Source organism: Manihot esculenta, chromosome 11 (genome assembly GCF_001659605.2).
Source record: "Manihot esculenta cultivar AM560-2 chromosome 11, M.esculenta_v8, whole genome shotgun sequence".
NCBI lineage: Eukaryota > Viridiplantae > Streptophyta > Magnoliopsida > Malpighiales > Euphorbiaceae > Manihot > Manihot esculenta.
Genome location: NC_035171.2, coordinates 2,232,730 through 2,254,565, shown reverse-complemented (window position 1 = coordinate 2,254,565; position 21,836 = coordinate 2,232,730). Strand labels below are relative to the sequence as shown.

Sequence of the window (21,836 nt, the reverse complement as noted above, 5' to 3'; positions counted from 1 at the left end):
TCTGTTTGCCCTGGGAAAAAGAAAGATTCATTTTTTAAAATTATTTTGAAATTAAAATTTAGTTATAATAACATTAAATAATTACATTAAATCTCATGCTATTTTATACTTTTTCTGTTTAACTATGGCGTGGCATGTTATTTCCTAAACTTTAAAAAAAAAAAAAAAATCATTGAAATATATGGTTATCCACTTCCGCGGGAAAGAACAAGGTTGGATAAGGAGAAAAGGAAGCAGAAGGTCCAGAGTTCATTAATGGCGACTACTCTTCCTTCAACTCTCCTATGCCAAGCTTCCTTTTATCTCCCTACTCAGAGTCCATGCAAAGCTTTGAATTCCTCTTTTCTCTTCTGCGCTACAGAAGGTCGTGCTCTTGTTCGCTGCTCGTCCAAGAAGAAAATAGGCTTCTTCGATCAAATTCTCGACTACATTGAAGGTACAACCTCGTGCTTTTTCATTGTTTAACCATATCATTTCAATTTTCGATAATCTCAACGTGTGTGCGCTTGTTCAATTTTAGGTGGTCCCAAGTTGAGGAAATGGTATGGGGCACCTGATCTACTCCCAAAAGATGGGTCTACAGAAGAAGAGGAGGTTGAATTTTCAGGTAATCTGATATATCAATTTATGGGTGTCTCTGGTTTTCTACGTTTAAATTTCCTTCAATGTCTTGGAAAAAAGTTTGGCGTTAATTTCCTTTTAAACGCAGAGGAAGAGGAAGTGAGGGATGCAGTTCTAGTAACGGATGGAGACGGTGAAATTGGTCAGGTGTGTTTCACCATTCACCATTAATGATCCTCTCTTTTAACTCTCCTCGAGGAGAGATGCCATGTAACTTAATATTACAGTGCTTTCAAATATTTTTTCCTTTCTCTCAGCTTCAATTCCGTAATTTTTATGTTGCTAATGGTGTGTTTGTTGCATATGGTTGAACAATTTGTTGATAATCTTAATCTGAGCCTCTATCTCTAGCTTATGTAGATGATAATTCTGTCACTGATTGTCAAACGAGCTCGAGTCAAAGCATTGGTTAAAGACAAGCGGACTGCCATGGAAGCCTTTGGAACTTATGTTGAGGTGGGTATATTTAATATCCATGAAGATGAAATTACTGATTTAGAAAGCTGCCTTGCTTTCTCCTTCTGTTCACTTTGCACTGAAATATGCTAAAACGGTTTTGTTTTGATGCAAAGTCACTTTCCGGAGATGCAAGCAGCAAGCTATTCCTAAAGAAAGCTCTCAGAGGTGTTCGTACAGTTATATGCTCAAATGTATGTCTTTCTTTATGTTTTTCATTCTGCACTCTCGCATGTCCTGTGGGAACATATGAATATTTATAATAATTCTCCATTGCAAGAGTTCTTTTTTCTTAAGGTCTGACTTCTGTCACGTGCCGCCCATAAATTTCTACTCTTTGTGCTTATCGGCAGTACTTGCACATGAATGTTACTTTACATGTTGACGAGCTTATCAGAACTCTTATTTTTCTACTTAGCTGCGTTTGCCGATGAAGATATCTATAAATTGGAAAGTTTGACCTATTTCTGCAGTTCATAGTTTAATCCTCACTTGGTTTAGACAGTCTGATTGCAAAAAGTGTAATCCAATTGGGGAATTTATGTGTGTCTCTGATGAATTTCATTTTCTTTTATATATATAATGCCTTATTGAAGGGAGACATGCTAAGCCTAGTAAGTAGAATGTCAAAAGTGAGACGCAAAAAGCTTGACAGGCTGACTTGGAGCACAACCATCTTAGTTACTGAAGGACTTCTCTTTGGAAAAAAAAAGGACTTCTGACTAGGACATAATCTACGTCAAGATTTGAGCAGAATTTCTGCAGCAACTGAAATTTATGATGAGTTTCGTCAGGCAAAATTTAGAATTTGAAGTGTAAAAGTTAAAGATTTTAGCGAGATACCACTCTGAATGAATGAGTATAAAGAAAGAAGGAACTCCAACACGTATCATGGTTGCATAAAGCTTGCATAAACGTGCTTGCAGGCATGTCAGCAAAACAAATTTACAGCAAATACTGATGACATTGTCGTCTGGTGTAGAATTTGAGTTGTTAACAAATGCATAAAAAATTCTTTAGAAAACTTACTAACATAATACAAACCGGGATAGATTCCTTTTTATATAAGTAGGAAGTTGTAATTATTGTGATTTTCTCAGAAGTTTATAAGCTAAAACCGTTTTGTTGGAAACATTTTCGTATTCCAGGGATTTCCTGGTGAGATAGCATTGTCTTTAAACTTTTCAGTAACCTCATCTCTTTCTTCTTCGCAGGAAGGCTTCCTGTCTAGTGTTGGAAGCTTGAAAGGTGTAAAACATGCAATCTACTTGTCCCAGGTATCTATCCCGCTCTCCTCTCTGGCAAGCAGGTGCCAAAACAAATTGCTGCAATTTGTAAATTTAAGTTTAATAAGGTTACAGTTATCTGTTTATAGAGGTAGTGGTGGCATTCAAGCTCTCATGAATAACAACGCAAGAAAATTGGCTGAGCAAGATGAAGCAACACTTGTGGGCTTCGGAATTCCTTACACCATCATCAGAGTTGGCATGTTGCAAAATACTCCTGGTGGAACACAAGGTTTCAACTTTGAAAAGGTACCTTTAATATCTTTTTTTCTTCTGTTCTCATAAAAAATAAACCTGTTATGAATGTTATTCCAAGATGCATAGTAGCCAAAATTTGATTATTCAGCAAATGAAGTTTACATAAATAAATCTCTTTATAGTGGATTTGGACTCTAGTACCAACAATTCAAAGCTCCTCGTGACAGGGTTGTGCAGAAAAGGGAAGTCTTAGCAAAGAGGACGCTGCTTTCATTTGTGTTGAAGCTCTTGATATGGTCCCACAAGCGCAATTCATATTTGAGGTTGGTGAAACACCATATAATCATATAATAATAATAACAATAATAATATAGCCCCTCTCTTTTCCTTCGTTATCGTTTCCTGTAAAGTTGAAAGGAGTGGGAATGGTGAGTTTGGCAGGCACAAGCAACTACTCTTTTTCGTGAAATGCACAGACTCCCTCTCCATGTTTATTCTTTATTAAGGTCAATGGTAGAACACAGCCATGCTGGTTTGTTTTCACTTATATTTGGAGGCACAAATTATATTGTTTATGTACAAAACAAACCCAAAAGTCTTTCTAAATATGACGTGATTATTAATGTAATGCATAAATGAAAAACGAATAATCAAAGAACCATGAAATGGACCTTTTTCTGAAGGAAATGCCGAAGAAAATGACATTGTTGAATGACAATGAAACATCCCAAAGAATACGTTGTTTTTTATTTTTGACATTGTCATTATCTCCTGTTTGCTTTATTTTAATTGTTTTGCAACTGTTAATGATATCCCCCACTTTGTTTGGTAGGTTGTCAACGGAGAAGAAAAGGTTTCAAATTGGAAACAGTGTTTAGCCAAGTTGATGGAGAAAGCAGAGCAGTAGTTTCCATTATGTTTCCTGGGGAAGCCACATAATGTGTTCCATTATTTAAAAAGAAAATATATTATTTTGTATTTGTAGTAGGTGATGTTTTCAGTGATTGGTTATACAAAACAAATAATTGTATAAATTTCCCTTTTTTTTTTTGGGAAGAATTACTATTAGGTCCCAAATTTTTTAAAAATTCCACTAAATAGTCCTTATTTCAAATGTATAGGTTCATCTTCTCATTAGTGTAGTGCTAATAGTTAATTGAATGTCAATCTTTATGTATAAAAAAAAATGAAAAATCCTTCAAATTTTGGGTCAGATGCTTATATTTGAAAAATTTTGTGTTGTTACTTACAAAGTGAACAACTTTTTTTTTTTTTACCCGTAAGAGAGGTAATGCCTAGGGTTCATGGATTTTGATTGGATAAAGATTAAAATCCAAGTATCCAACCATAAAATTGTATGATTTTGATATTTAATCTTTCTAATTCTTATTTTTTTAAAATAATATTAACTCAAAAATAAATACTAATTGACTTTTTAATTAATTCAAAATTAATTTTTTAATGGGATTCTTTTTTTTTTTATTTTAAATTGTACCCATCCAAATCCAGACAGGACACAAATTTCTCATCCTCTTCTTTCATCGATTATGATCAAGACGCATCACATCATCATCATCATCTTATAGAACAGAAACATAGAAAAAACAGACATTAGAGTACGGACACACAATCTGATAATCTTTATTGTCTGATTCTCCTACCCACTCCATGTGGAGGAGCATGTCAAGTTTTTATTTTTAAATTATCCAATTTTTGAAAAAAACTAAATCTTTTGCTCCATCCTTTTCAAAACCCCTTGATATTCCCCCACACTTGCGTCACTGCTGCTTTCTTTTCAAAAATTTCTGAGAAAGAAACCAAAAGTTTATTGTCTTTTTTATTAGAAATTGGTGATGCAGTGATCACATCATCACAGCTGCATCTCTCACTAATGACATTTCACTATGCAGATATTTCTTTATTTATTATTATTATTATTTTTTTTTTTAAAATCTCACATATTTTTAAAAAATGATCTTCATATCTCTGTTAATTAGGATAAATTATTGTGGGTTTTTATTGCTTCACAGAACCAAATATTGCAGAGAATGCCAAGAAGGAGACAGAGGAGATGCAGCTCAAAAAACTGTCATAATGGCACTTTTCCATTTTAACCATTATGAGATTCTTCCACTCAGCAGTATCAATAATTGGAGAAATGAATATATCATCAATGGCAGAATCAACACTGAAACTACCCACTTACAGCAATCAGCCACATGTTCACCCAGATCAAGAAAAAAAAAAAATGAGTGCTTCCATGAATAACTCAAGGAAATGCAAAAAAGTTACTGGCTCCACAAGAAAATCACTTTTTCTATCTATTTGTCTTATCATTGTTTGTGGAGAATGAACTGTAATGATAAAATTAATATGAAATTTGATGGGAACTTTGCAGAATTAAAAATTTAAAAAGTAGAAATGAGAATATCAGTGAGAGAAGCAAAAGAGTCATCGGGCCCTTGTTCTGTTCCATTGTAATCTTTCCACCTAAAGTATTAATCTCTTAAACTACTACCTAAAGATAGCATCTTTCTTTATCTTAATTGAGAATTCTTGATGATAATTAAAACAATCCAGAGATTTCCATAAACTGGGACAAGTAGTGGTCAAAATAAAGATCAACCTTGATATCAGATTCTAAACTAGAGGTGCTTAATGCAATATATATATATATATATAAAAGACAAAGTTGCGTTTAACAATTGTCCAAAAGCATCTCCAACTCAGAAGGCCAATAATTCTCTAGGTCGGAAGTACATGTTCCCACTTGCACAGTAAAAAAAAGCAGACAGAATTAACAACAGAGGAGCTTCACAAGTTCGGATTTCCAAGGGTTAACAAAGAATTGAAAAAATCAAACCTTCACAGTGAGCTTCATCCAAAATGCAGACATCATGAGGAATCTTTTGACAAACATAGGAAAAGAATAAAGTGGGTTGTTGAAAGTCCCCACCAAAAGCAGATCATGGGATATCATCAGAAAAATGTTGATAATCATCAGTTAAAAGACAAATAATATTTGGCCATTTCTTACAACCTAAAAGATGAGTGGTCTATAATTGTTTCAATTTTTCTCTGTAATGATGGCAAGCAATAAAACTTTGGTCAATCAAAACAATTTATAAAGATCACATAAAGTACAGATAACAAATCTAACAACAGCACATCCATTATCAATTACAGCATGCAGGAAAGAAATTTCAGACAAAAAGATCAATGAATGAATCCAATACAAGAAAAAAAAAGTGAAAAAGAAAACTATGCAATTGGAGACAATATAGAAAATGTAATAGGAGAAGCATATTTGATTCAAAAAGATAATAATTGTCATTCCAATGGATATGGTGAAAATTATACTGAAGCTTAAAACCTTCGAAACACATCACTCATCAACCAAAAAGCTCATCAAGTTCTTTTCCTTCAATATCTAACACTCTTCTTATTCTACCATGAAGAAAATACATAATATGTATGAAAGCTTGGTTTGATCAATTACCCGGATCGAATTCTCTTCTGATTCCCCTTTCCATTGGACTTGAAAATCCCACTTGATTCCCCTTCTGATGAAGCTTCCATTGACCTTGTGAAATTGCTGGAAAGATCAGCATACAGATCAACTACCCTTCTAATGTTATTGTTAAGCTCTCTAATCAACCCCACATTTCGAGTCAAGTTATCAGGAATCTTTGATTCATGATTTTGGTTTATTTCATTGATTAGCAACCTGTTCTGATCTAGAATGTCCTGAACTTGCATAAAACTCTTTTGAACTGATTGCAAAACCTTGGTATCCACTTGGGTTCCATTGCCTAAGCCAGAAAATAAATCACCTTCCATTTCAGCTTCACTTTAATAAACTAAACCCAACCCTTTTCCTGCAAAAGAATAATTGGGTGATGTACCAAATAAGAAAACCGGAGAACAAAAAAGGCAAACTTTAATTAATTTGAACTTCCAAGGGTCCCCATTATTTTATCTTATCTCTTTGTGCTTTTACAATGAAAAAAATGTGACTCAAAAAGACAGGGAATCACTTGGCCAATATTAGCAAGAAAGAAAATAGAGGCAGAGAAATTAACAGTTCAAACCTAAAACATTCATTTTCTTTGGACGATAGCATCCAAAACCAGAATTTTTAGCCAGTCTAATCCACTAGATAAACTTTGGGAGGGTGTTTTTCATCCAGTTTCTCAACAAACATATAGAGGGTCAAGAACAATGTACTAAGCAGAAAGAGAGAGAGAGAATACAGATTGTTTTATGACATTTAAAGGAAGAAGAAGAAGAATATATCTCTTTTCACTTAGAAAGGAACCTTTTCAAAAAAAAAAAAAAAAGCCCCAAGTTAAAGAGTTTAGTGGGGAATAACATGAAATCTGAAATACCCCCAAAACCAGTCAGGTCAATCATAGAACATAAGGGAAAAAAGGTTCTTGCCACAAGAAAACAACAAAAATAACAGGTCAAAATAAATTTTGAAAGCAAAAGAAGATGAATCAAATTGGTATAATCAGTACAATAATTAGCTGCAGAGAAAGATCCATATTTGTTTCTCAAAGAGGGAAAACAAAAGCAAATTCTTTGGATAAGCAGATGCAGCTTTCTAGAACAGAAACATAAAGCAACAAGCAATACCTTTGTGAAAAATAAACCAAAGGGAAGACTTCTATGTTAGAAGCTGAAATTTAACACCTTCTCATTTACTCAAAAGACTTCTATGTTAGAAATCTTCACATTTCCTCAAGCACAAAATTGTGATTCTGCCGTGGAAATTAAAACACAATCCACGAACTGACAACACACGACAAACCAGAAAAGCAACAAAGGAAGCCAAGCAAGAGAGAGAGAGAGGTGGAAAACTAAGTCTTACCCATGAAGTCAAACGACTCGGAAGATGCAATAATAGTCAAATGAAATTAGAAAATATATCATCTTCAAAGCAGTTCCCATAGCCTTACCTTGAAAAAATAGAACATTTTTAGCAGGTAAACGACAGACGAGAGAAATCAAAAAGAAAAAAATCAGAATTTTATAGCGAAAACAGGGCAATTCTCTCCAGAAAAGGAGCAGGAGAGGTGAAGAGATCGGGTAGAATGGAGCCTGAAATCATGAACACGAGAGAAGAGAAGATTTGATTGATAGAGAGAGGAGACTCAACACAAAATACAACGTTTGCGTTGTGCTGTGTTGTCTTGTTTCTCTCAACCTGGGTGACATATAGACCGAATGTTTGAATCGAACCGTTAAAATTGGAAAGTTTGATTCGGTGATTCAATCTGATACGATTTTGAATTTTTAGAGATTGAATTGGAAATGATGCTGAACCGAGTTATCAATTAATAAAACGACATCATTTTATGTTTTTTAATGAAAAACTAAATCGTAACCCACAGCCATTGCCCAATTCTGGAAATTGAGTTTGAGGTGAAAAGTGTTTTTAAAAAAAAAAGATATTTTAGATACTATTATTGTAAAAAGAAACTGTTTTGTTATGTTGATATTTCTATAATTAAATTATATTAAAAATATTTTAAATATTTTTAAAAATAATAATTAAAAAAACACTTTTCTCATAAACAGCTCAGCAACAATGCCAAAACGATCTTTTGTGACACCTCTTTCCGACCGCCTCCGGTTTCTACCCATTGATCAGTCTTTGGACCCGAGTTGTACCGGTGATTCAATTTGGAACTGACTTAAACTCAGTTTGGTTCTGCATCCGAAGCATTTAAGAAAGAGATTCGGAATGAATTAGTCGAACCAGCATTAACCCGTACAAAAAATCATACGAACCGGTCCGGTTTGTTAAGGATTTCAAAAAACGACCTCTACTTTTGGCAAACCTTTCCGCCCCTTTTCCAGCAATCCCAGAGGGCAAAGAACACTTCTTCCTTAATTCGAAAATCCCCAAATCCATTTCGAAAATTCCCAAATTCACAGCCGACACTCAGCCCCTTTCCCACTCTCCAGAGCAGACAGCCCTTCCCGCTTCACAGCCACCAATCGCTCGTCCCTTCTCCTTCAGCCCTTCCCATCGGTGTAACCATCTTCTGCTTCAGCATCCAGCTGCTTCACCAGCAACCACCATTTTAATCGAAGCAGCAGCAGCGCCACCATTGGGTCGACGGCGAAGCAAATCGCAGCCACCAACAGCCATATCATCAATCACTCACTAGAATTGTGGTAAGGCCATTGTGAGTTTGTGAGCCATTGCTAATTAGAAGATATCAAATTATCAATTCTGGCTACTGCTAAATTTCTATGTTATCATAGTCTAAACTTTTCAATGGAGGATTATGCAAACTGTTTTAAACTTAATCATTAATTAACAGGGACTTATCCCCTAATATATTGAGTTTGGTGCATGATTTTTCTTCTGGTCATTAATCAGGGCCTTAAAATATATCATCACTGACTCTTGCTGTGCTTTCGTCAACTTGGATTGAACTTTTTTGTTACTGCATAACATAATGCAATGCCCTGTTTATGAATTGGTGTGCGGGTGGAACGAGTCTCCTTCCCTGGGTGTGCATGACCTTATTTTGTTTAATTATTTTTAAACTTTCAGGTGTTATTTGCATACTTTTGGTTTTGGTATTCCTGTTCGGATACCTGAATTCTAAAATGTTTTGCTATTGAAATAGAAGAATCGGGTTGGGGCAGTATGCGTGTATTATTAAACGGATTTGAAACGGGTACCAGTATTGAAATTAAAATACTGTGCGGTTCCAGGGTTGTTACTTCGCAGAAGCATAGCTTGTCTATTCCACGCTCTGATGAGTTCATAATATGTCCATCTTTGCTGCTTTTCAATTTTAAACTAGTAAATCAGGTTCCAACTATTCCCAAATTAGCAGCAGTTGTGATTAATTTTTATTGTTTTCTCAGTCGGATAAGGTCTGAATTCGTTCCTGTTTGATGCTTTCATTTTATATTGTTGTTTTTGCTTTCGTTCCATTTTATTTCCAAATTGGGCACCTTTAGCTTTGTGAAACAAAATGGATTTCAATTTCATGCATTTAACAGTATACTCCATTTGCATTTAATCATTAGAAATTAATCCATGGCAGTTTGTTTAAATTGTAGAGTGGCAATTTTGGTTCTGGTAAATGTAGTTTGGTGTTATATTTGGAAATTGCTAGCATACTAGTTGTTCATTACAGTTTGATTTTTGCTAGTTGTTGATAGCATTAACCCGTTCTTGTTTTGCATCAGCTGTTCACATGCGGCCATTAAAATTTTCCTGAGAAAGCTATCTCGAGAGTGAATTTTCTCACAGGCCAAACACTCTGCTCCACATGCCCCCATGGACACTCTCATCTCTTCAGCTCTCGAGGAAATCTGTTGTCGTGGCTCAACTGGACTTTTGCTTTCCTCCCTCTGGTCTACCCTAACTCCCACACCTGCTGTCTCCCTCAAAGAATATCTCTGGTCCAACCTTATATCTATCTCTTCTCTTCAGTTCTTTGTCTCTGGAAAAGAGACTCCCTGTAGCGCCACTGACCCCGAAATTCGGCGGCTTGAAGATGCTGAGAAGCTCAACTTGAAGATTGTGGCTAATGAGCATCTTAGGGATTGCTTTGTTGGCCTTTATGACATTCCTTCTTCTGGCATTGGTCCTCTCCAGCGTCGCACTCTTGAGCGGCTTGCTGTTGTTAGGTGAGCTTTCCTTGCTCCTATTTTTCTTTATAAGTTTTATTGTTGAAAAATAGCAAAATATGATGTTCATTAATGGGTGAAGGACAAATGGAATAACACAAAATCAACTAGCGAAAGAATTCGGCATTGAAGGGAACTACTTCTTTTATAGTGTTAAGAACCTTGAGTGCCGGCAATTGATTGTGAGACAACCTGTTATTGTGAAGACAAAAGAAGCTGACTGTGAAGGGGAGACTAAGAGCAGTTCGACTGTAAGTACCAATTTGATATATCTACCCCGTTATGCAAAGCATTTAGGTGTTCAACAAAGACTTGAGATTAACATAAAAGAACGCAATTTTGGGGGTCCTGGGAATGTAGAGGAAACTGATGTAGGTGGAGATGGTTTTGAGAGAGAGCCTTCTAAAGATGATGTTCTTATAAAAGATTTTTTACCCGCAATGAAGGCAATTTGTGATAAACTTGAAGAAGCCAATGATAAGGTAAATTTTGTTTTTGAGTTTTTAAACAGTACAAGTTAACATTTCGGATTGTTCTGATTATTTGGTTACCGAAGGTCCTTGTCGTCTCAGATATCAAACAGGTTCTTGGTTATACTAGAACTTCAGGGCACAGAGCTTGGAGAAATGTAAGTTTTTAATAGTGTTCAACCGCACAGCATGTTTTTGTATTTGTTGGTTCTCTCATTGTTTTCATTGTATTGTTAATTGCACTTTGTACTTTTAGATATGTCGGAGATTAAAGGATGCTGGCATTGTTGAGGAGTTTGATGCAAAAGTGAACGAAAAGGTGTGTTGAAAAAAAAAATCCTCTTTGAAAAGAATGCTTCTACATGGGCTTGTACAGGGAGTTTATTGAGTTTGCTTCATTAATTCTTGTGGTCTACTTTTGATAGGTCGAACGTTGCTTACGTTTGTTGAAGAAGTTTCCTCCAAGTAATTTTGAGAACAAACCTCTTGGGTGTCACAAAGAAAAAATGAAGTTTGGAAGAAGGTTTCAACAAACTGAGCAGCTTGTAGAACTTCCTATTGACCATCAAATTTATGATATTATTGATGCCAAAAGAACAGAAGGAGCTACTGTTATTGAGGTAGATAATTGTACTTTTCACTGCATTGTCAATAATCTGCTAGTTGTTTCATCTAAAATACATTTTTTTATCAAGAAATATCTATATTGGATGATTCTTCTTGTCTTTGTTACTACTCAAAATGATTTCATTGTGCTTTTCAGCACATTTAGTTTGGCCCTAGCTTTGAAGTGCCTTACTTTGTTTGCATGTATAAGGTTATGCTGTGTCTTCCCTTGCAGAGACAACATTGTTTTTGTCATTTTATGTGGTACCTGTTTCTAATATGAGTTCTGAGTGCTGTTTTATGTATTGCGCGTACATTATAGGGATATGTAGTAGCTATATTTGATGGCACCCATCTCTCTAGCTGTTAAATTTGTTACATATAATGTTGATATGGACAGGTATGTGAGAGGCTTGGAATTGATAGGAAAAGAAGTGATTCTCGGTTGCACAATTTGTTCTCTAGGTTTCAGATGCATGTGCAGGCAGAAAACCATAAAAAATCCGTAGCTTTTCGAGTTTGGACTTCTGATTCTAATACCAATGAGTCAAACGCATTTCTAGATCAATCAAAAATTGATCTTGGTGGAATTAACATTTCTACTTTGAGTGTGGGCAATCATGATGTTCTGGACAGGTCAACAGAAGCCCCGCGAGAGTACAATCCTTCCACTTCTGAAGTTGATTCTGCTAAACTGAATAATAGGGGAAAAAATGCTGAACTATCTCAAGACTCCCCTGAGGATGGTCCGACTAACCATGAGCTAACCTGTCATGACAAGGTGCCAGAGTTTCTTCATGAATCAGTGGATGGTGTTTCCAATGCTAAACATAATTTAGGAAGTACAGAAATAGAGCCAAATTCTGCTTCATGTTTGTCAGAAGCTACTTTATTAAAGCTACCTGATTCTCGATCATCTTCTCGACACATGCCTTTAACTACTGATGGTGCCTTGAGGGAGCAGAGGATACTTGAAAGGTTACAGGTGCTCTCTTTCATTCACTTTATTGAAGGGTTACTAAGAAATTAACTCTTTTATTTTCTGTATTTTCCTTTCTGAAAAATGTCATTTTCTTTTGTAAAAAAAAATCTGTAGGATGAGAAATTCCTGTTGAAAGCTGAGCTTCAAAGATGGCTTGTGAGTTTTGAGAAGGACAAGGACACAGCAATGGACAGGAAGACTATTGACCGGATATTAAACAAGCTTCAACAACAAGGACAATGCAGATGTGTGCATATAAAGCTTCCTGCTGTCACGAACTGTACCAGCAGGCGTCCTACTGTGGTTGTTCTGCATCCATCTATTCAGAGTTTTCCTCCCGAATTACTTGGTGAAATTCATGATAGACTTAGGTCTTTTGATAAACAAATACGTGTTCAGGCATTATCCAAGTTGCAGATTAAGGAATCAATTCCTGTACTGAATGGTGTCATGAGAACTCAGATTCGTAGGGGTTCAGATGAACAAGCTGTTAAAGCAGAAGCTATGCGTGCCAATGGTTTTGTGTTGGCAAAAATGGTTCGTGCAAAACTGCTGCATAAATTTTTGTGGGGTTACCTGAGTAGTTTTCCTGGATGGAATGATGTTTTATTAACTGGCCCATGTGAGCGTGCTTACAAGTTTCTTGCACTTGAAGTGGCTCTGAAGGCTGTTCCAATTGAGCTATTCCTGAAGGTGGTAGGGACTAATAACAAATGCGGTGATATGATTGCAAAGAGCAAGAGTGGTTTGTGTCTATCTGATCTTCCTGTTGAAGAATATAAACAGCTGATGGATACTCAGGCAACTGGGAGACTGTCATTGATAATTGACATTTTACGACGACTAAAGGTATAAATTCTTGGTCACTGTTCAAATGACCTAATTATGTATTATGTAAGCGGGTCAATTGTATAATTACAATTTTTTTATCCATTCTAAATTATTGACCACTGTCCTTTCAGTCTTCGTCCTATGATCTATCTTTTATATGACTGAAAACTGACATGTCTTTAGCTGGGTAAATTCAAACAGTTCCCAAGTGATCAATGTGCCTAAATTTTTTCATATCTCATCCCTGGTCAATAGGAATTGCTTTCAGTTTAAATAATATTAGATAAATGGGCTTTTATGATTTTATATGTCAGTTATATCATCTCATCATCGGTTCTATGATGTAGTTGATTCGTTTGATACGAAATGCACATTCAGAGGATGGATCCAAAAGTGTTCCTGAGACTTTTATGCATGCTCTGGAGCTTAGACCTTACCTAGAAGAACCGTTATCAATGGTCCCAACATCTAATTTAAGATCTCTTGATCTTCGCCCAAGAATCAGACATGATTTTACCCTATCAAATGGAGAAGCTGTTGATGAATATTGGAAAACTTTGGAGTACTGTTATGCTGCTGCTGTTCCAAAAGCTGCTTTACATGCATTTCCTGGATCTGTTGTTCCTGAGGTATGTGTTTAATGACTTGTGCAAAGTTGTTCCTCTGGTGAATTATATTAAAGGTGCCAGAGTCAAATTGTGATATAGATCCATCATTCATAAGCGGAAAGGTTACTATATGCCTTTGATCCATTTCTTATGTCGTATGTGGCAATTAATGCCGTGATAATGTGCAGTGCCTCTTATATGTAAACTTTTCAGATCACCACAAGCTTGAAATGAGTTTTGGTGTTTATCTTCCTTCTTACAGGTTTTCCACCCTCGTTTTTGGACCTCTATTCGGGTTATGTCTGCTCAGCAGCGCACTGAGCTCCTAAATCGAATAGCAAAGGATGATTTGAACAAAAAAATTTCATGTGAAGAGTGTGTAAACATTGCTAGTGATCTTAATCTTTCCTTGCAGCAGGTTAGTGTGCTTGTGGTGTTCTTTCCCTGTCACGTAGCTTATTGCTTAATTTGGTTTTAATTCTGCGGCCAGTCAATGGGTTGAACTACTTTCTTGTTTAGAAAATAATTTCCTTCCCAATTGTACCTTAACTTGAATGCATTATGCAGGTGCTTCGTGCCTATTATAGTAAGCACCTTCGAAGTCTGAATATATTTCAGGGTGTTGTGAATGCCAATGAAGACCAGCAGAAACCAGAAAAGAAATTCCCTTCTAGAAAAAGAAAGAGACCTTTAGAATCAAGCTCAGTAAAGCGTGGAAGAGGTGATGGTGTGAAAGAAAAGTTAAGTGAGGATGCATCTGTGAATTTACCTGATATCATTGACCAATTCATGGAGGAACAAGAAGTTTCCCCTTCAGAACAAAATGAAGACCATTTGGCAGCACATCATGAGGGTGATAATCTAGAATCTGCGGAAGAACCAGGATCAAATCAAAGTACAAAATGTCATTCTGTATTAAGCCAGTATGCTTTTTCAAAGTCTCGGTCAACACGCCAAAGAAGGTTTTCATGGACTGATGCAGATGATAGGTAAGAGGAAACTGCCCTTTGGATCATAAGCACAATTGCCCTGTTTCCATGGTTGACCCACTGTTTAAGTTGTGTAACAATAAAATCATCAGCAGTTGGTCCTGTAGGCTGCCTCCCATGATGGAAGTTGCCCTTGCTGGCAGATGATTCTACAGGGAGACATGAAGATATTGAGCATATAATTAGAGAAAGCTCAATTTTTTGTGGAACTTTCTGGATTTTCTTTTACATCCTTCTTACACATGCTCTGCCTGGTTTATCTGAGTGCAATTTAGATTATTCTTTTTTTTTTTTAAGGAAGAGATAGAGACATTTTCTTTTGTGTTTGAGTATATCATTTAGTTCCTTCCTTTTGATCCTGTTGATTATGCTATTACAGGCAACTGTTAGTCCATTATGCAAGACACCGTGCAGTTCTTGGGGCAAAGATCCACAAAGCTGAATGGAAAAAAATTCCTGACCTACCAGCTCCTCCAATGACATGTTCTAGAAGAATGCATTTACTGAAGAAAAATACAAAATTTAGAAAAACTCTTATGAAACTCTGTACCATGCTAAGTGAAAGATACGCAAAGTACCTGGAGAAAACCCAGAGTGCATCTCTTAACAACAATGGGGGCAGAGTTCTTATGCGATGTTCAACAAGTGAAGGTGTTGATAGTTTTTCCAATAGTGTTCAAAATGCTGGAGAAGCAGGTTCTGAGGAGCGGTGGGATGACTTCAGTGATGAGACTATCAAGAAAACCTTTGAATGTGTTCTGTCATATAAGAAGAAGGCTAATTTTCAGGATTCTACAAGAGTTGGAAATGCTTCTAAAGAGTTCTGCAATTTAAACTCAAACGTTGGAGGATATGTAAGTTTGACAATGCTTCTTCCATCAAATGCTTCTTCCATCAAACTTTCATTCTATATACATAAATGGCATCTGTAAGTTAAGACCAAAAATTATTTTTGGTAGGGTTTACTTCTAGAGGTCTCGCAGTTTTGTATTATAATGGTTATAGCCCTGCTTCCGTGAATACTGAATCCAATCCATATTTTATTATAAAATCATGTGAATATACATGGCCATTTATGCTTGCATTTCATTTTAACTACTGCCATTGTTTTTTCAAATGTTAGTCCTATGAGAATATCCAATCAGTATCAATTATTTTTCTGAGTTGGATGGCTACGTCACTTTTTATTGCAGAGCTATGTGGAATCTGGATTGGTTTCATCTAGTAGTGTTAATGAAAGAATCCAAAAAGATGGCCAAGGAATATCTTCACAAAGATCAAGGCGGCGTCGCCTTCGTCAGAAGTTTATCAAGTCTTTAAATGAAGGAACTTTAGTTGGCACACAAGTACATAGCTCACTGGCAGTTTCAAATGCAGTGGAGCTTTTGAAGCTTGTCTTCTTGAGCACCTCAGGGGCACCAGAATTGCAAAATCATCTAGCAGAAACTCTGCGACGTTATTCAGAACGCGATCTTTTTGCAGCTTTTAGCTACCTCAGGGAGAAGAAAATAATGGTAAAGCATTTATTCTTTAATCCTTCCTTTTGTTGCAGGCAATTCTAATGATCTACGCATGTGTTACAGTCTCAAAATGATACATGTCAGCTGCATGGTAGAAATCCTAAGCTAGTGCTCTTTCCTGTTGAAATAACGTCTTTATGTAATTTACTCATCTTATATGACTTTCCACATGGCTGTATCTTCTCTTAACCTGCACCATTTCATGAATATTTTAATTTCTTATTCTATCTCAAGTTGCTACTGACTATACTCAGATCTCCTATGGGCTATGGTAAATTTGCATGTGATAAAAAATTAGGTGCCTGTCCAGATTTTTTCAAAGTTCCTTATATTTATGTGAATAATGATCAAAATTTCTGCACTGCATTTCTAAATGAGACAATAATCTCATGATTTGGCATGACCAGTTTTCAGCATATTTCTCCCTTATGCAATAATTTGCTGGATATAGGATAAACTGTAAAATATTCGAGTATTAAGTGGTGAAATCAAATATGCTAATCTCTGGATGAGTTGCCTTGAGGCATCAAATCATGTCATCTTACTTTCAGGCAGGGGCCTTATCGTGCTTTAGCAAGTACATGTTTCCTTCATGAGCTGTTTCAGTCTGTTAACCAGTGCTTATATGTGATGCATGATGTGCAGCTAACGTGTAAGGAACCCCTATATACTCAATCGAATTTAATAGCAGTTGCCTGAAGGGAAACCCACTGTATAGTTTTCCATCTATTTAAAATGTTGGCATAGAGGTCACTGTGAAGCTGATTTTTATGCCTTGCATGAGGTTGGTTAGATAGAATTTTGCCCTGATACCAAATGTAAATAGTTGAATTTAGTTGAGCAAAATTTCTTGTATGGGCAATCTAAATACTTATTCCAGACATGGACATGCCAAACTTTCAGCTCAATGTTAACTAGCATATTTTATTTTATGCCAGAATGTCTGCACCTATGGTTTTTAAAAATGTTTTGCTCCTTAAACTGATTGTGTTTCGGGACAGCATCTTCTTGCTGTACTTCTGATTGATACTTGAGTGCCTAAGTTGGTCTCTAAGTGAGATGTGAAGTATGCTTAAAATTCATAATCAATGTTATTTTGCTTAATGGTGATACAGTATGGTTTCTCTAGTTGGAAACAGCCTTGTGGCTCATGGAACTTTATCTTATTTAGGTTATAGTTTACATATAAATTCACTTTCTGGTCTCCAGTAAGCTGGTACTTGATTGTTTAATTTATGTTTACCTACACCCTTTGTTGATTTAATTCATTCTGATTTCCCTTCTTGACCACTGCCACATCCATTATAATTTTTGTTTTGTGTTTATGTTTAGATTAACACACTTGCTCCTTGCAGATTGGGGGTGATGATGGTCAACCTTTTATGTTGTCCCAACAATTCATGCAAAGTATATCTAAATCTCCATTCCCGTCTAATACTGGAAAAGAAGCTGCTAAATTTTCGGGTTGGCTCCATGAAAGAGAAAAAGATCTGACAGAAAGGGGAATTAATCTTACTGCAGATTTGCAGTGTGGCAATATCCTTCAGTTGTTTTCTTTAGTTTCTTCTGATGAATTATCAATATCTCCATGTGTGCCAGATGAAGGCGTGGGAGAAGCTGAAGACTTAAGAAGCTTAAAACGTAGGGTTGAGGATGATGACCTTTGTGATGGTGACAAGTCTAAGAAAATGAGATCTTTGGCCGACAGTGAACTCATTTCTCGCAGAGAAAAGGGCTTTCCTGGTGTATCAGTGCTTGTGCATCGTGCAAAACATACGACAGTTAATGTTGTAGAATTGTTCAAAGATGGGGGGAGATGTGTGGATGAACTTCATCGGAATGATAAGGTCAAAGATACTTTGGGCCAGAAAATTAGCTCTAGTTCATTACAACGTGACAGTGCTCCAGAATTCCCCAATTTTGATGCCATTGATCCTGCAGCAGGATGGTCTAGTGAGTCACCTTGGGAAGCAATGGTAGGTTATGCAGAATACCTGATGTTGAAACCCTCTGATCCAAAACAAGCAAGTCTTTTCAGTCCTGATGTATTTAGGACTGTTTTCATGGCCATTCAGAAGGCTGGTGACCAAGGTTTGAGTTTAGAAGAAGTTTCCCAATCTGTGGGTATGCACTCTACAACTCAAGCTCACCCCTCCCCGCACCCAAAAAAGAAGTTGAAAAATAAATTAATAGATATAATAGAGACTTATATTTCAAGTTAAAAATAGTGACACTTGTTTCTAGATTGCACCATTTGAATATTTGAAGGTGTTCCTTGCAGGTGAAAATGTGCATGAACACATAATTGATGTGCTCCAAGCATTTGGATATGTGTTGAAGGTTAGTTTTATTCTTGATTTATAAGTTAATCTAAATTAGTTATAATTGTAAAATATATTTAAAATGGCATGCCTGCCTGAATGCCACATACATGCATAGGTGGTTGGATTCCCACTTTCAACATCTTTTGCTGGTTCATCCTCCATTATGTTTCCTTTTTCCTGTCCTATTTTCTATTTTTTTATTATTAATTTTAATACTGCTAGCTCACTGGACTAGTACCTGGCAAAGTAGACATTCTTGTAATCAGACTTTGGCAGTTGAGTGCATGGTTTTAAGTGCCTGTGTCAGTCAATTTAGCCTGTCAATATCGGTTTCACTGTTTTGAGATTGTGAATATGGATTCGCACTGTATTGTCCAACATAGGCGGATGTGCGGCAAAATATGACTGCCCAAATGATTTTTACCTTTATTTTAGGAAGAGGAAAGGAAGGTTTTGTGACATTTCTTTCTTTTATATTTATTTTAATTTATAAAACCGTTTACTTAATGGATACTTTATTCTTTTGACATCCTAGTTTCTCGTAGTCTTTGTATTTCTTGTTATTGCTGGTCCATTTATATGTTAATGGCTACATGTTTAATAGAATACTTGGATGATTTGAGCTCAGACTCCAAGAAATTTCTAATGTGCTCCGTTACCGTGCAGGTCAATGCTTATGACACTGTGCATGCTGTTGATGCTTTATACAATTCCAAGTACTTTTTGACCTCGCCGGTGGGTCTCCATCAAGATCTTGATCCACCATCAATGATAAAATCCTTGCAGAGAAATGAGAACGGTCCTTCAATCTCCCATTCTGAAGGCTATGATGTAGTTGGTTCTACTTCACAGAGAGAAGCTACCATGAGCAATAGTCATGTGCACAAAGTTACGATTCTTAATCTTCCTGAAGAGTCTGTGCCCTCAATTGAGACTGAAAAAGGCAATTTACATGAAGGGAGCTTGCAGCTGGAAAATAATGATAGTGAAACATGTAAACTCTCCTCAAATGAATTACGTGTGCCGATATTACCATGGATAAATGGAGATGGTAGCATTAACAAAATTGTCTATGATGGACTTGTTCGCCGTGTTCTTGGTATTGTGATGCAAAATCCTGGGATATTAGAGGTACATGTTTCTCATTTCCTGATTATTAGACATCCAAACAGTAATTTGTTTGTAGCCTAAATACTGCATAGTCTTCTCTTTGTATGTGAAACCTTTTGCAATATTCTATCACAAGATATTATCATAGCAGGTGGCAAAATTATCATTGGAACTTCACTTGTAGAATTTGTTTTTGGTTTTTTTTTTGGCTTCGGAATAGACTTTTGATATTCCTGTTTTGTGCTTATACAACTTCGAGAATATTTGCACCAGTGAATTTGTTTGATTTATGTAGTTTTTTTGGCCAATTTTATATGGATGGCGCTTACAGCCATATTTATTTATTTACTGTAATAGGAATTTTCTAAATTAGAAAGTTTTGCTTTTGGAGTTTATTAAGTAGAACTTCAATGTTTCCTCTCCTTATTCTACTACATTTTCCCTTAATTTTTTGTGTGACAGAACGACATTATCCGCCAGATTGGAGTATTGAATCCCCAGGTATGCTATTGTGTTCCTTGTTTTAAGTTTTTGGCAGTGGAGAAAGAATTGGGGGTTTTGAGGGGAGTATTGAGTTGTTAGCTTAGGCCTGAAATGTCTGGCATCTGCTTTATGAGTAGTGTGCAGTATTTCAAACAATTATTGCTCCTCCTTCCATGAAATCTCTCGGCAGTAGTTACTATGGACAAATTTTCTATTAAGATAATTGTGTGCTCTCCCTGAAAATGAATTATCTACTCACTGATCATTTTGCCTAGCTTGCGTTCTTGAACTTGGAGTGTTAGAGACCTTGCAATTTTATGACACAGATGGAATGGGGCTTTGAACAATTTTGTTTTCCATATGTGGCAGCACCCTTAGAGCTTGGAATTGTATATCAGTAATTACGAGTCGTTTAACACAATGTATCTTTAATCCAGTTTAAAACTGGCCTAGTCAATAAACCGTGAAGGTAAAGGGTTAAAAATTTAAGATGCAACCAAGGTCTAACTAGGTTTAACCTGTACAATATTAAATAAATATTAAAAATACTATAAAACTAATAATTTCTTTAAACATAATAATAAAAATGATATATTATTGTATTTCGTATTTAGATATATTTTTGTTAGTAATAATTAAAAATGTGCAGTGTTATTCGATTGCGACCATGTATGGTTGCTGCTTTGCAATTGCTGGTTTTACTAGATGTTCTAGTCTGGTTTCACTAGATGTTCTAGTCTGGTTTCACGTAGTGAATGGTAGAAGATTCTGTTGAAGGCCTTGGGTTTCATTGTTGTCGGAGTTTGTTGGAACTATGAATTTATCTACCTATGCAACTGTTGATGTTGACGAAACTCCTGTCCTGGGCTTTAAATTGATTCATCATTGATGTTTAGTGTTTGTGCTTCTAACATCTGTAGAGCTGTCGGAGTCTGATGGAATTAATGATTTTGGATAAGCACCTGATTGTGAGAAAGATGCATCAATCTACATCAAGTGGGTCCCCTGCCCTGCTAGGAACTCTCCTTGGTAGCAGCTTCAGAGAATCAAAATCAGTATACCGTAAACATTTATTTGCCAATCCCATGAGTGCATCGTTGCTGTAGGAAGGTTGAATTTGTTTCATTTCATATTCATCAGAGGTATTGGGAATGGAATCAGGTTTCTCAGAAAGTGCCCTAAGTTATTGTATCATAGTCTTTTATTGGCTAGAATTTGTAAGCTGCATTCTTAGTTAAGCCTGTAACTAGTTGTGTCTAATTGTGTGATGTACAGATATGGCAGCTCTGTTTGCTGAATGTGCCTTCTTCTTTACCATTTGCCCGTGGCTGATCAATTGTCGTATGTGTATGTATATGCGAAAAAAGACAAACAAAATTACATATATAAAGAAATAAATGCTATTATTTTTTTCGCATAAAATAATTTTGTTATAAATGTAGTTTAAAATATGTAAAAAAATAATTTATCTTTATTACTTAATCATAACACTAGAAATAAATAAAAATAGTTTTTTATTTAAAATATAAAAATATTAATTTATAATACTATAAGTTTTTGTATTATAAAAATTTAATTTTTGATAAATTACATTTTGATTTAGTATAATTAATAGATTAATTTATGTATTTTTAAAATTAAATATTTAAATTTTTATATAATTAATCTGTTTAAATTAAAAGTTTTTTTA

At 35.7% G+C, this 21,836-nt stretch overlaps 3 protein-coding genes across 10 annotated transcripts; 2 read left to right on the top strand and 1 right to left on the bottom strand.

Moving 5' to 3' along the window:
• The first annotated feature begins 23 nt into the window (after positions 1-23).
• Positions 24-3,730, top strand: LOC110626727. Its single transcript, XM_021772782.2, has 9 exons — positions 24-436; positions 521-607; positions 710-768; positions 982-1,077; positions 1,194-1,271; positions 2,292-2,354; positions 2,439-2,612; positions 2,789-2,884; positions 3,394-3,730. The coding sequence occupies exons 1-9, from the start codon at positions 256-258 to the stop codon at positions 3,466-3,468; spliced, it is 909 nt and encodes a 302-aa protein (XP_021628474.1). The 5' UTR covers positions 24-255; the 3' UTR covers positions 3,469-3,730.
• Positions 3,731-5,844: 2,114 nt separating this feature from the next.
• LOC110626728 (protein ELF4-LIKE 4) lies at positions 5,845-7,796 on the bottom strand. 4 transcript variants are annotated; one of them, XR_002489759.2, is made up of 2 exons: positions 7,523-7,796; positions 5,845-6,439 (listed from the first exon to the last, which is right to left on the bottom strand). XR_002489759.2 is itself a non-coding variant. In XM_021772783.2 (2 exons), the coding sequence occupies exon 2, from the start codon at positions 6,399-6,401 to the stop codon at positions 6,057-6,059; it is 345 nt and encodes a 114-aa protein (XP_021628475.1). In that variant the 5' UTR covers positions 6,402-6,439; positions 7,435-7,776; the 3' UTR covers positions 5,845-6,056. The 4 variants fall into 4 exon arrangements, 3 of the variants coding, with proteins under 3 accessions (XP_021628475.1, XP_021628476.1, XP_021628477.1); XM_021772783.2 differs by having other exon boundaries at positions 7,435-7,776; XM_021772784.2 differs by lacking the exon at positions 7,523-7,796 and adding an exon at positions 7,200-7,427.
• Positions 7,797-8,354: 558 nt separating this feature from the next.
• LOC110626726 lies at positions 8,355-21,463 on the top strand. 5 transcript variants are annotated; one of them, XM_021772777.2, is made up of 18 exons: positions 8,361-8,747; positions 9,780-10,223; positions 10,306-10,705; positions 10,780-10,851; positions 10,950-11,012; positions 11,119-11,313; positions 11,700-12,284; positions 12,396-13,130; positions 13,460-13,741; positions 13,983-14,138; positions 14,288-14,709; positions 15,089-15,563; positions 15,903-16,223; positions 17,585-18,353; positions 18,511-18,569; positions 19,220-19,684; positions 20,126-20,164; positions 21,067-21,463. In XM_021772777.2, exons 2-18 carry the CDS (start codon positions 9,871-9,873, stop codon positions 21,250-21,252), a joined length of 5,577 nt encoding a protein of 1,858 aa, XP_021628469.1. In that variant the 5' UTR covers positions 8,361-8,747; positions 9,780-9,870; the 3' UTR covers positions 21,253-21,463. The 5 variants fall into 5 exon arrangements, with proteins under 5 accessions (XP_021628470.1, XP_021628469.1, XP_021628472.1 ...); XM_021772778.2 differs by lacking the exon at positions 20,126-20,164 and having other exon boundaries at positions 8,355-8,747; XM_021772780.2 differs by lacking the exon at positions 8,361-8,747 and having other exon boundaries at positions 9,983-10,223; positions 10,335-10,705.
• The last annotated feature ends 373 nt before the right edge of the window (positions 21,464-21,836 follow it).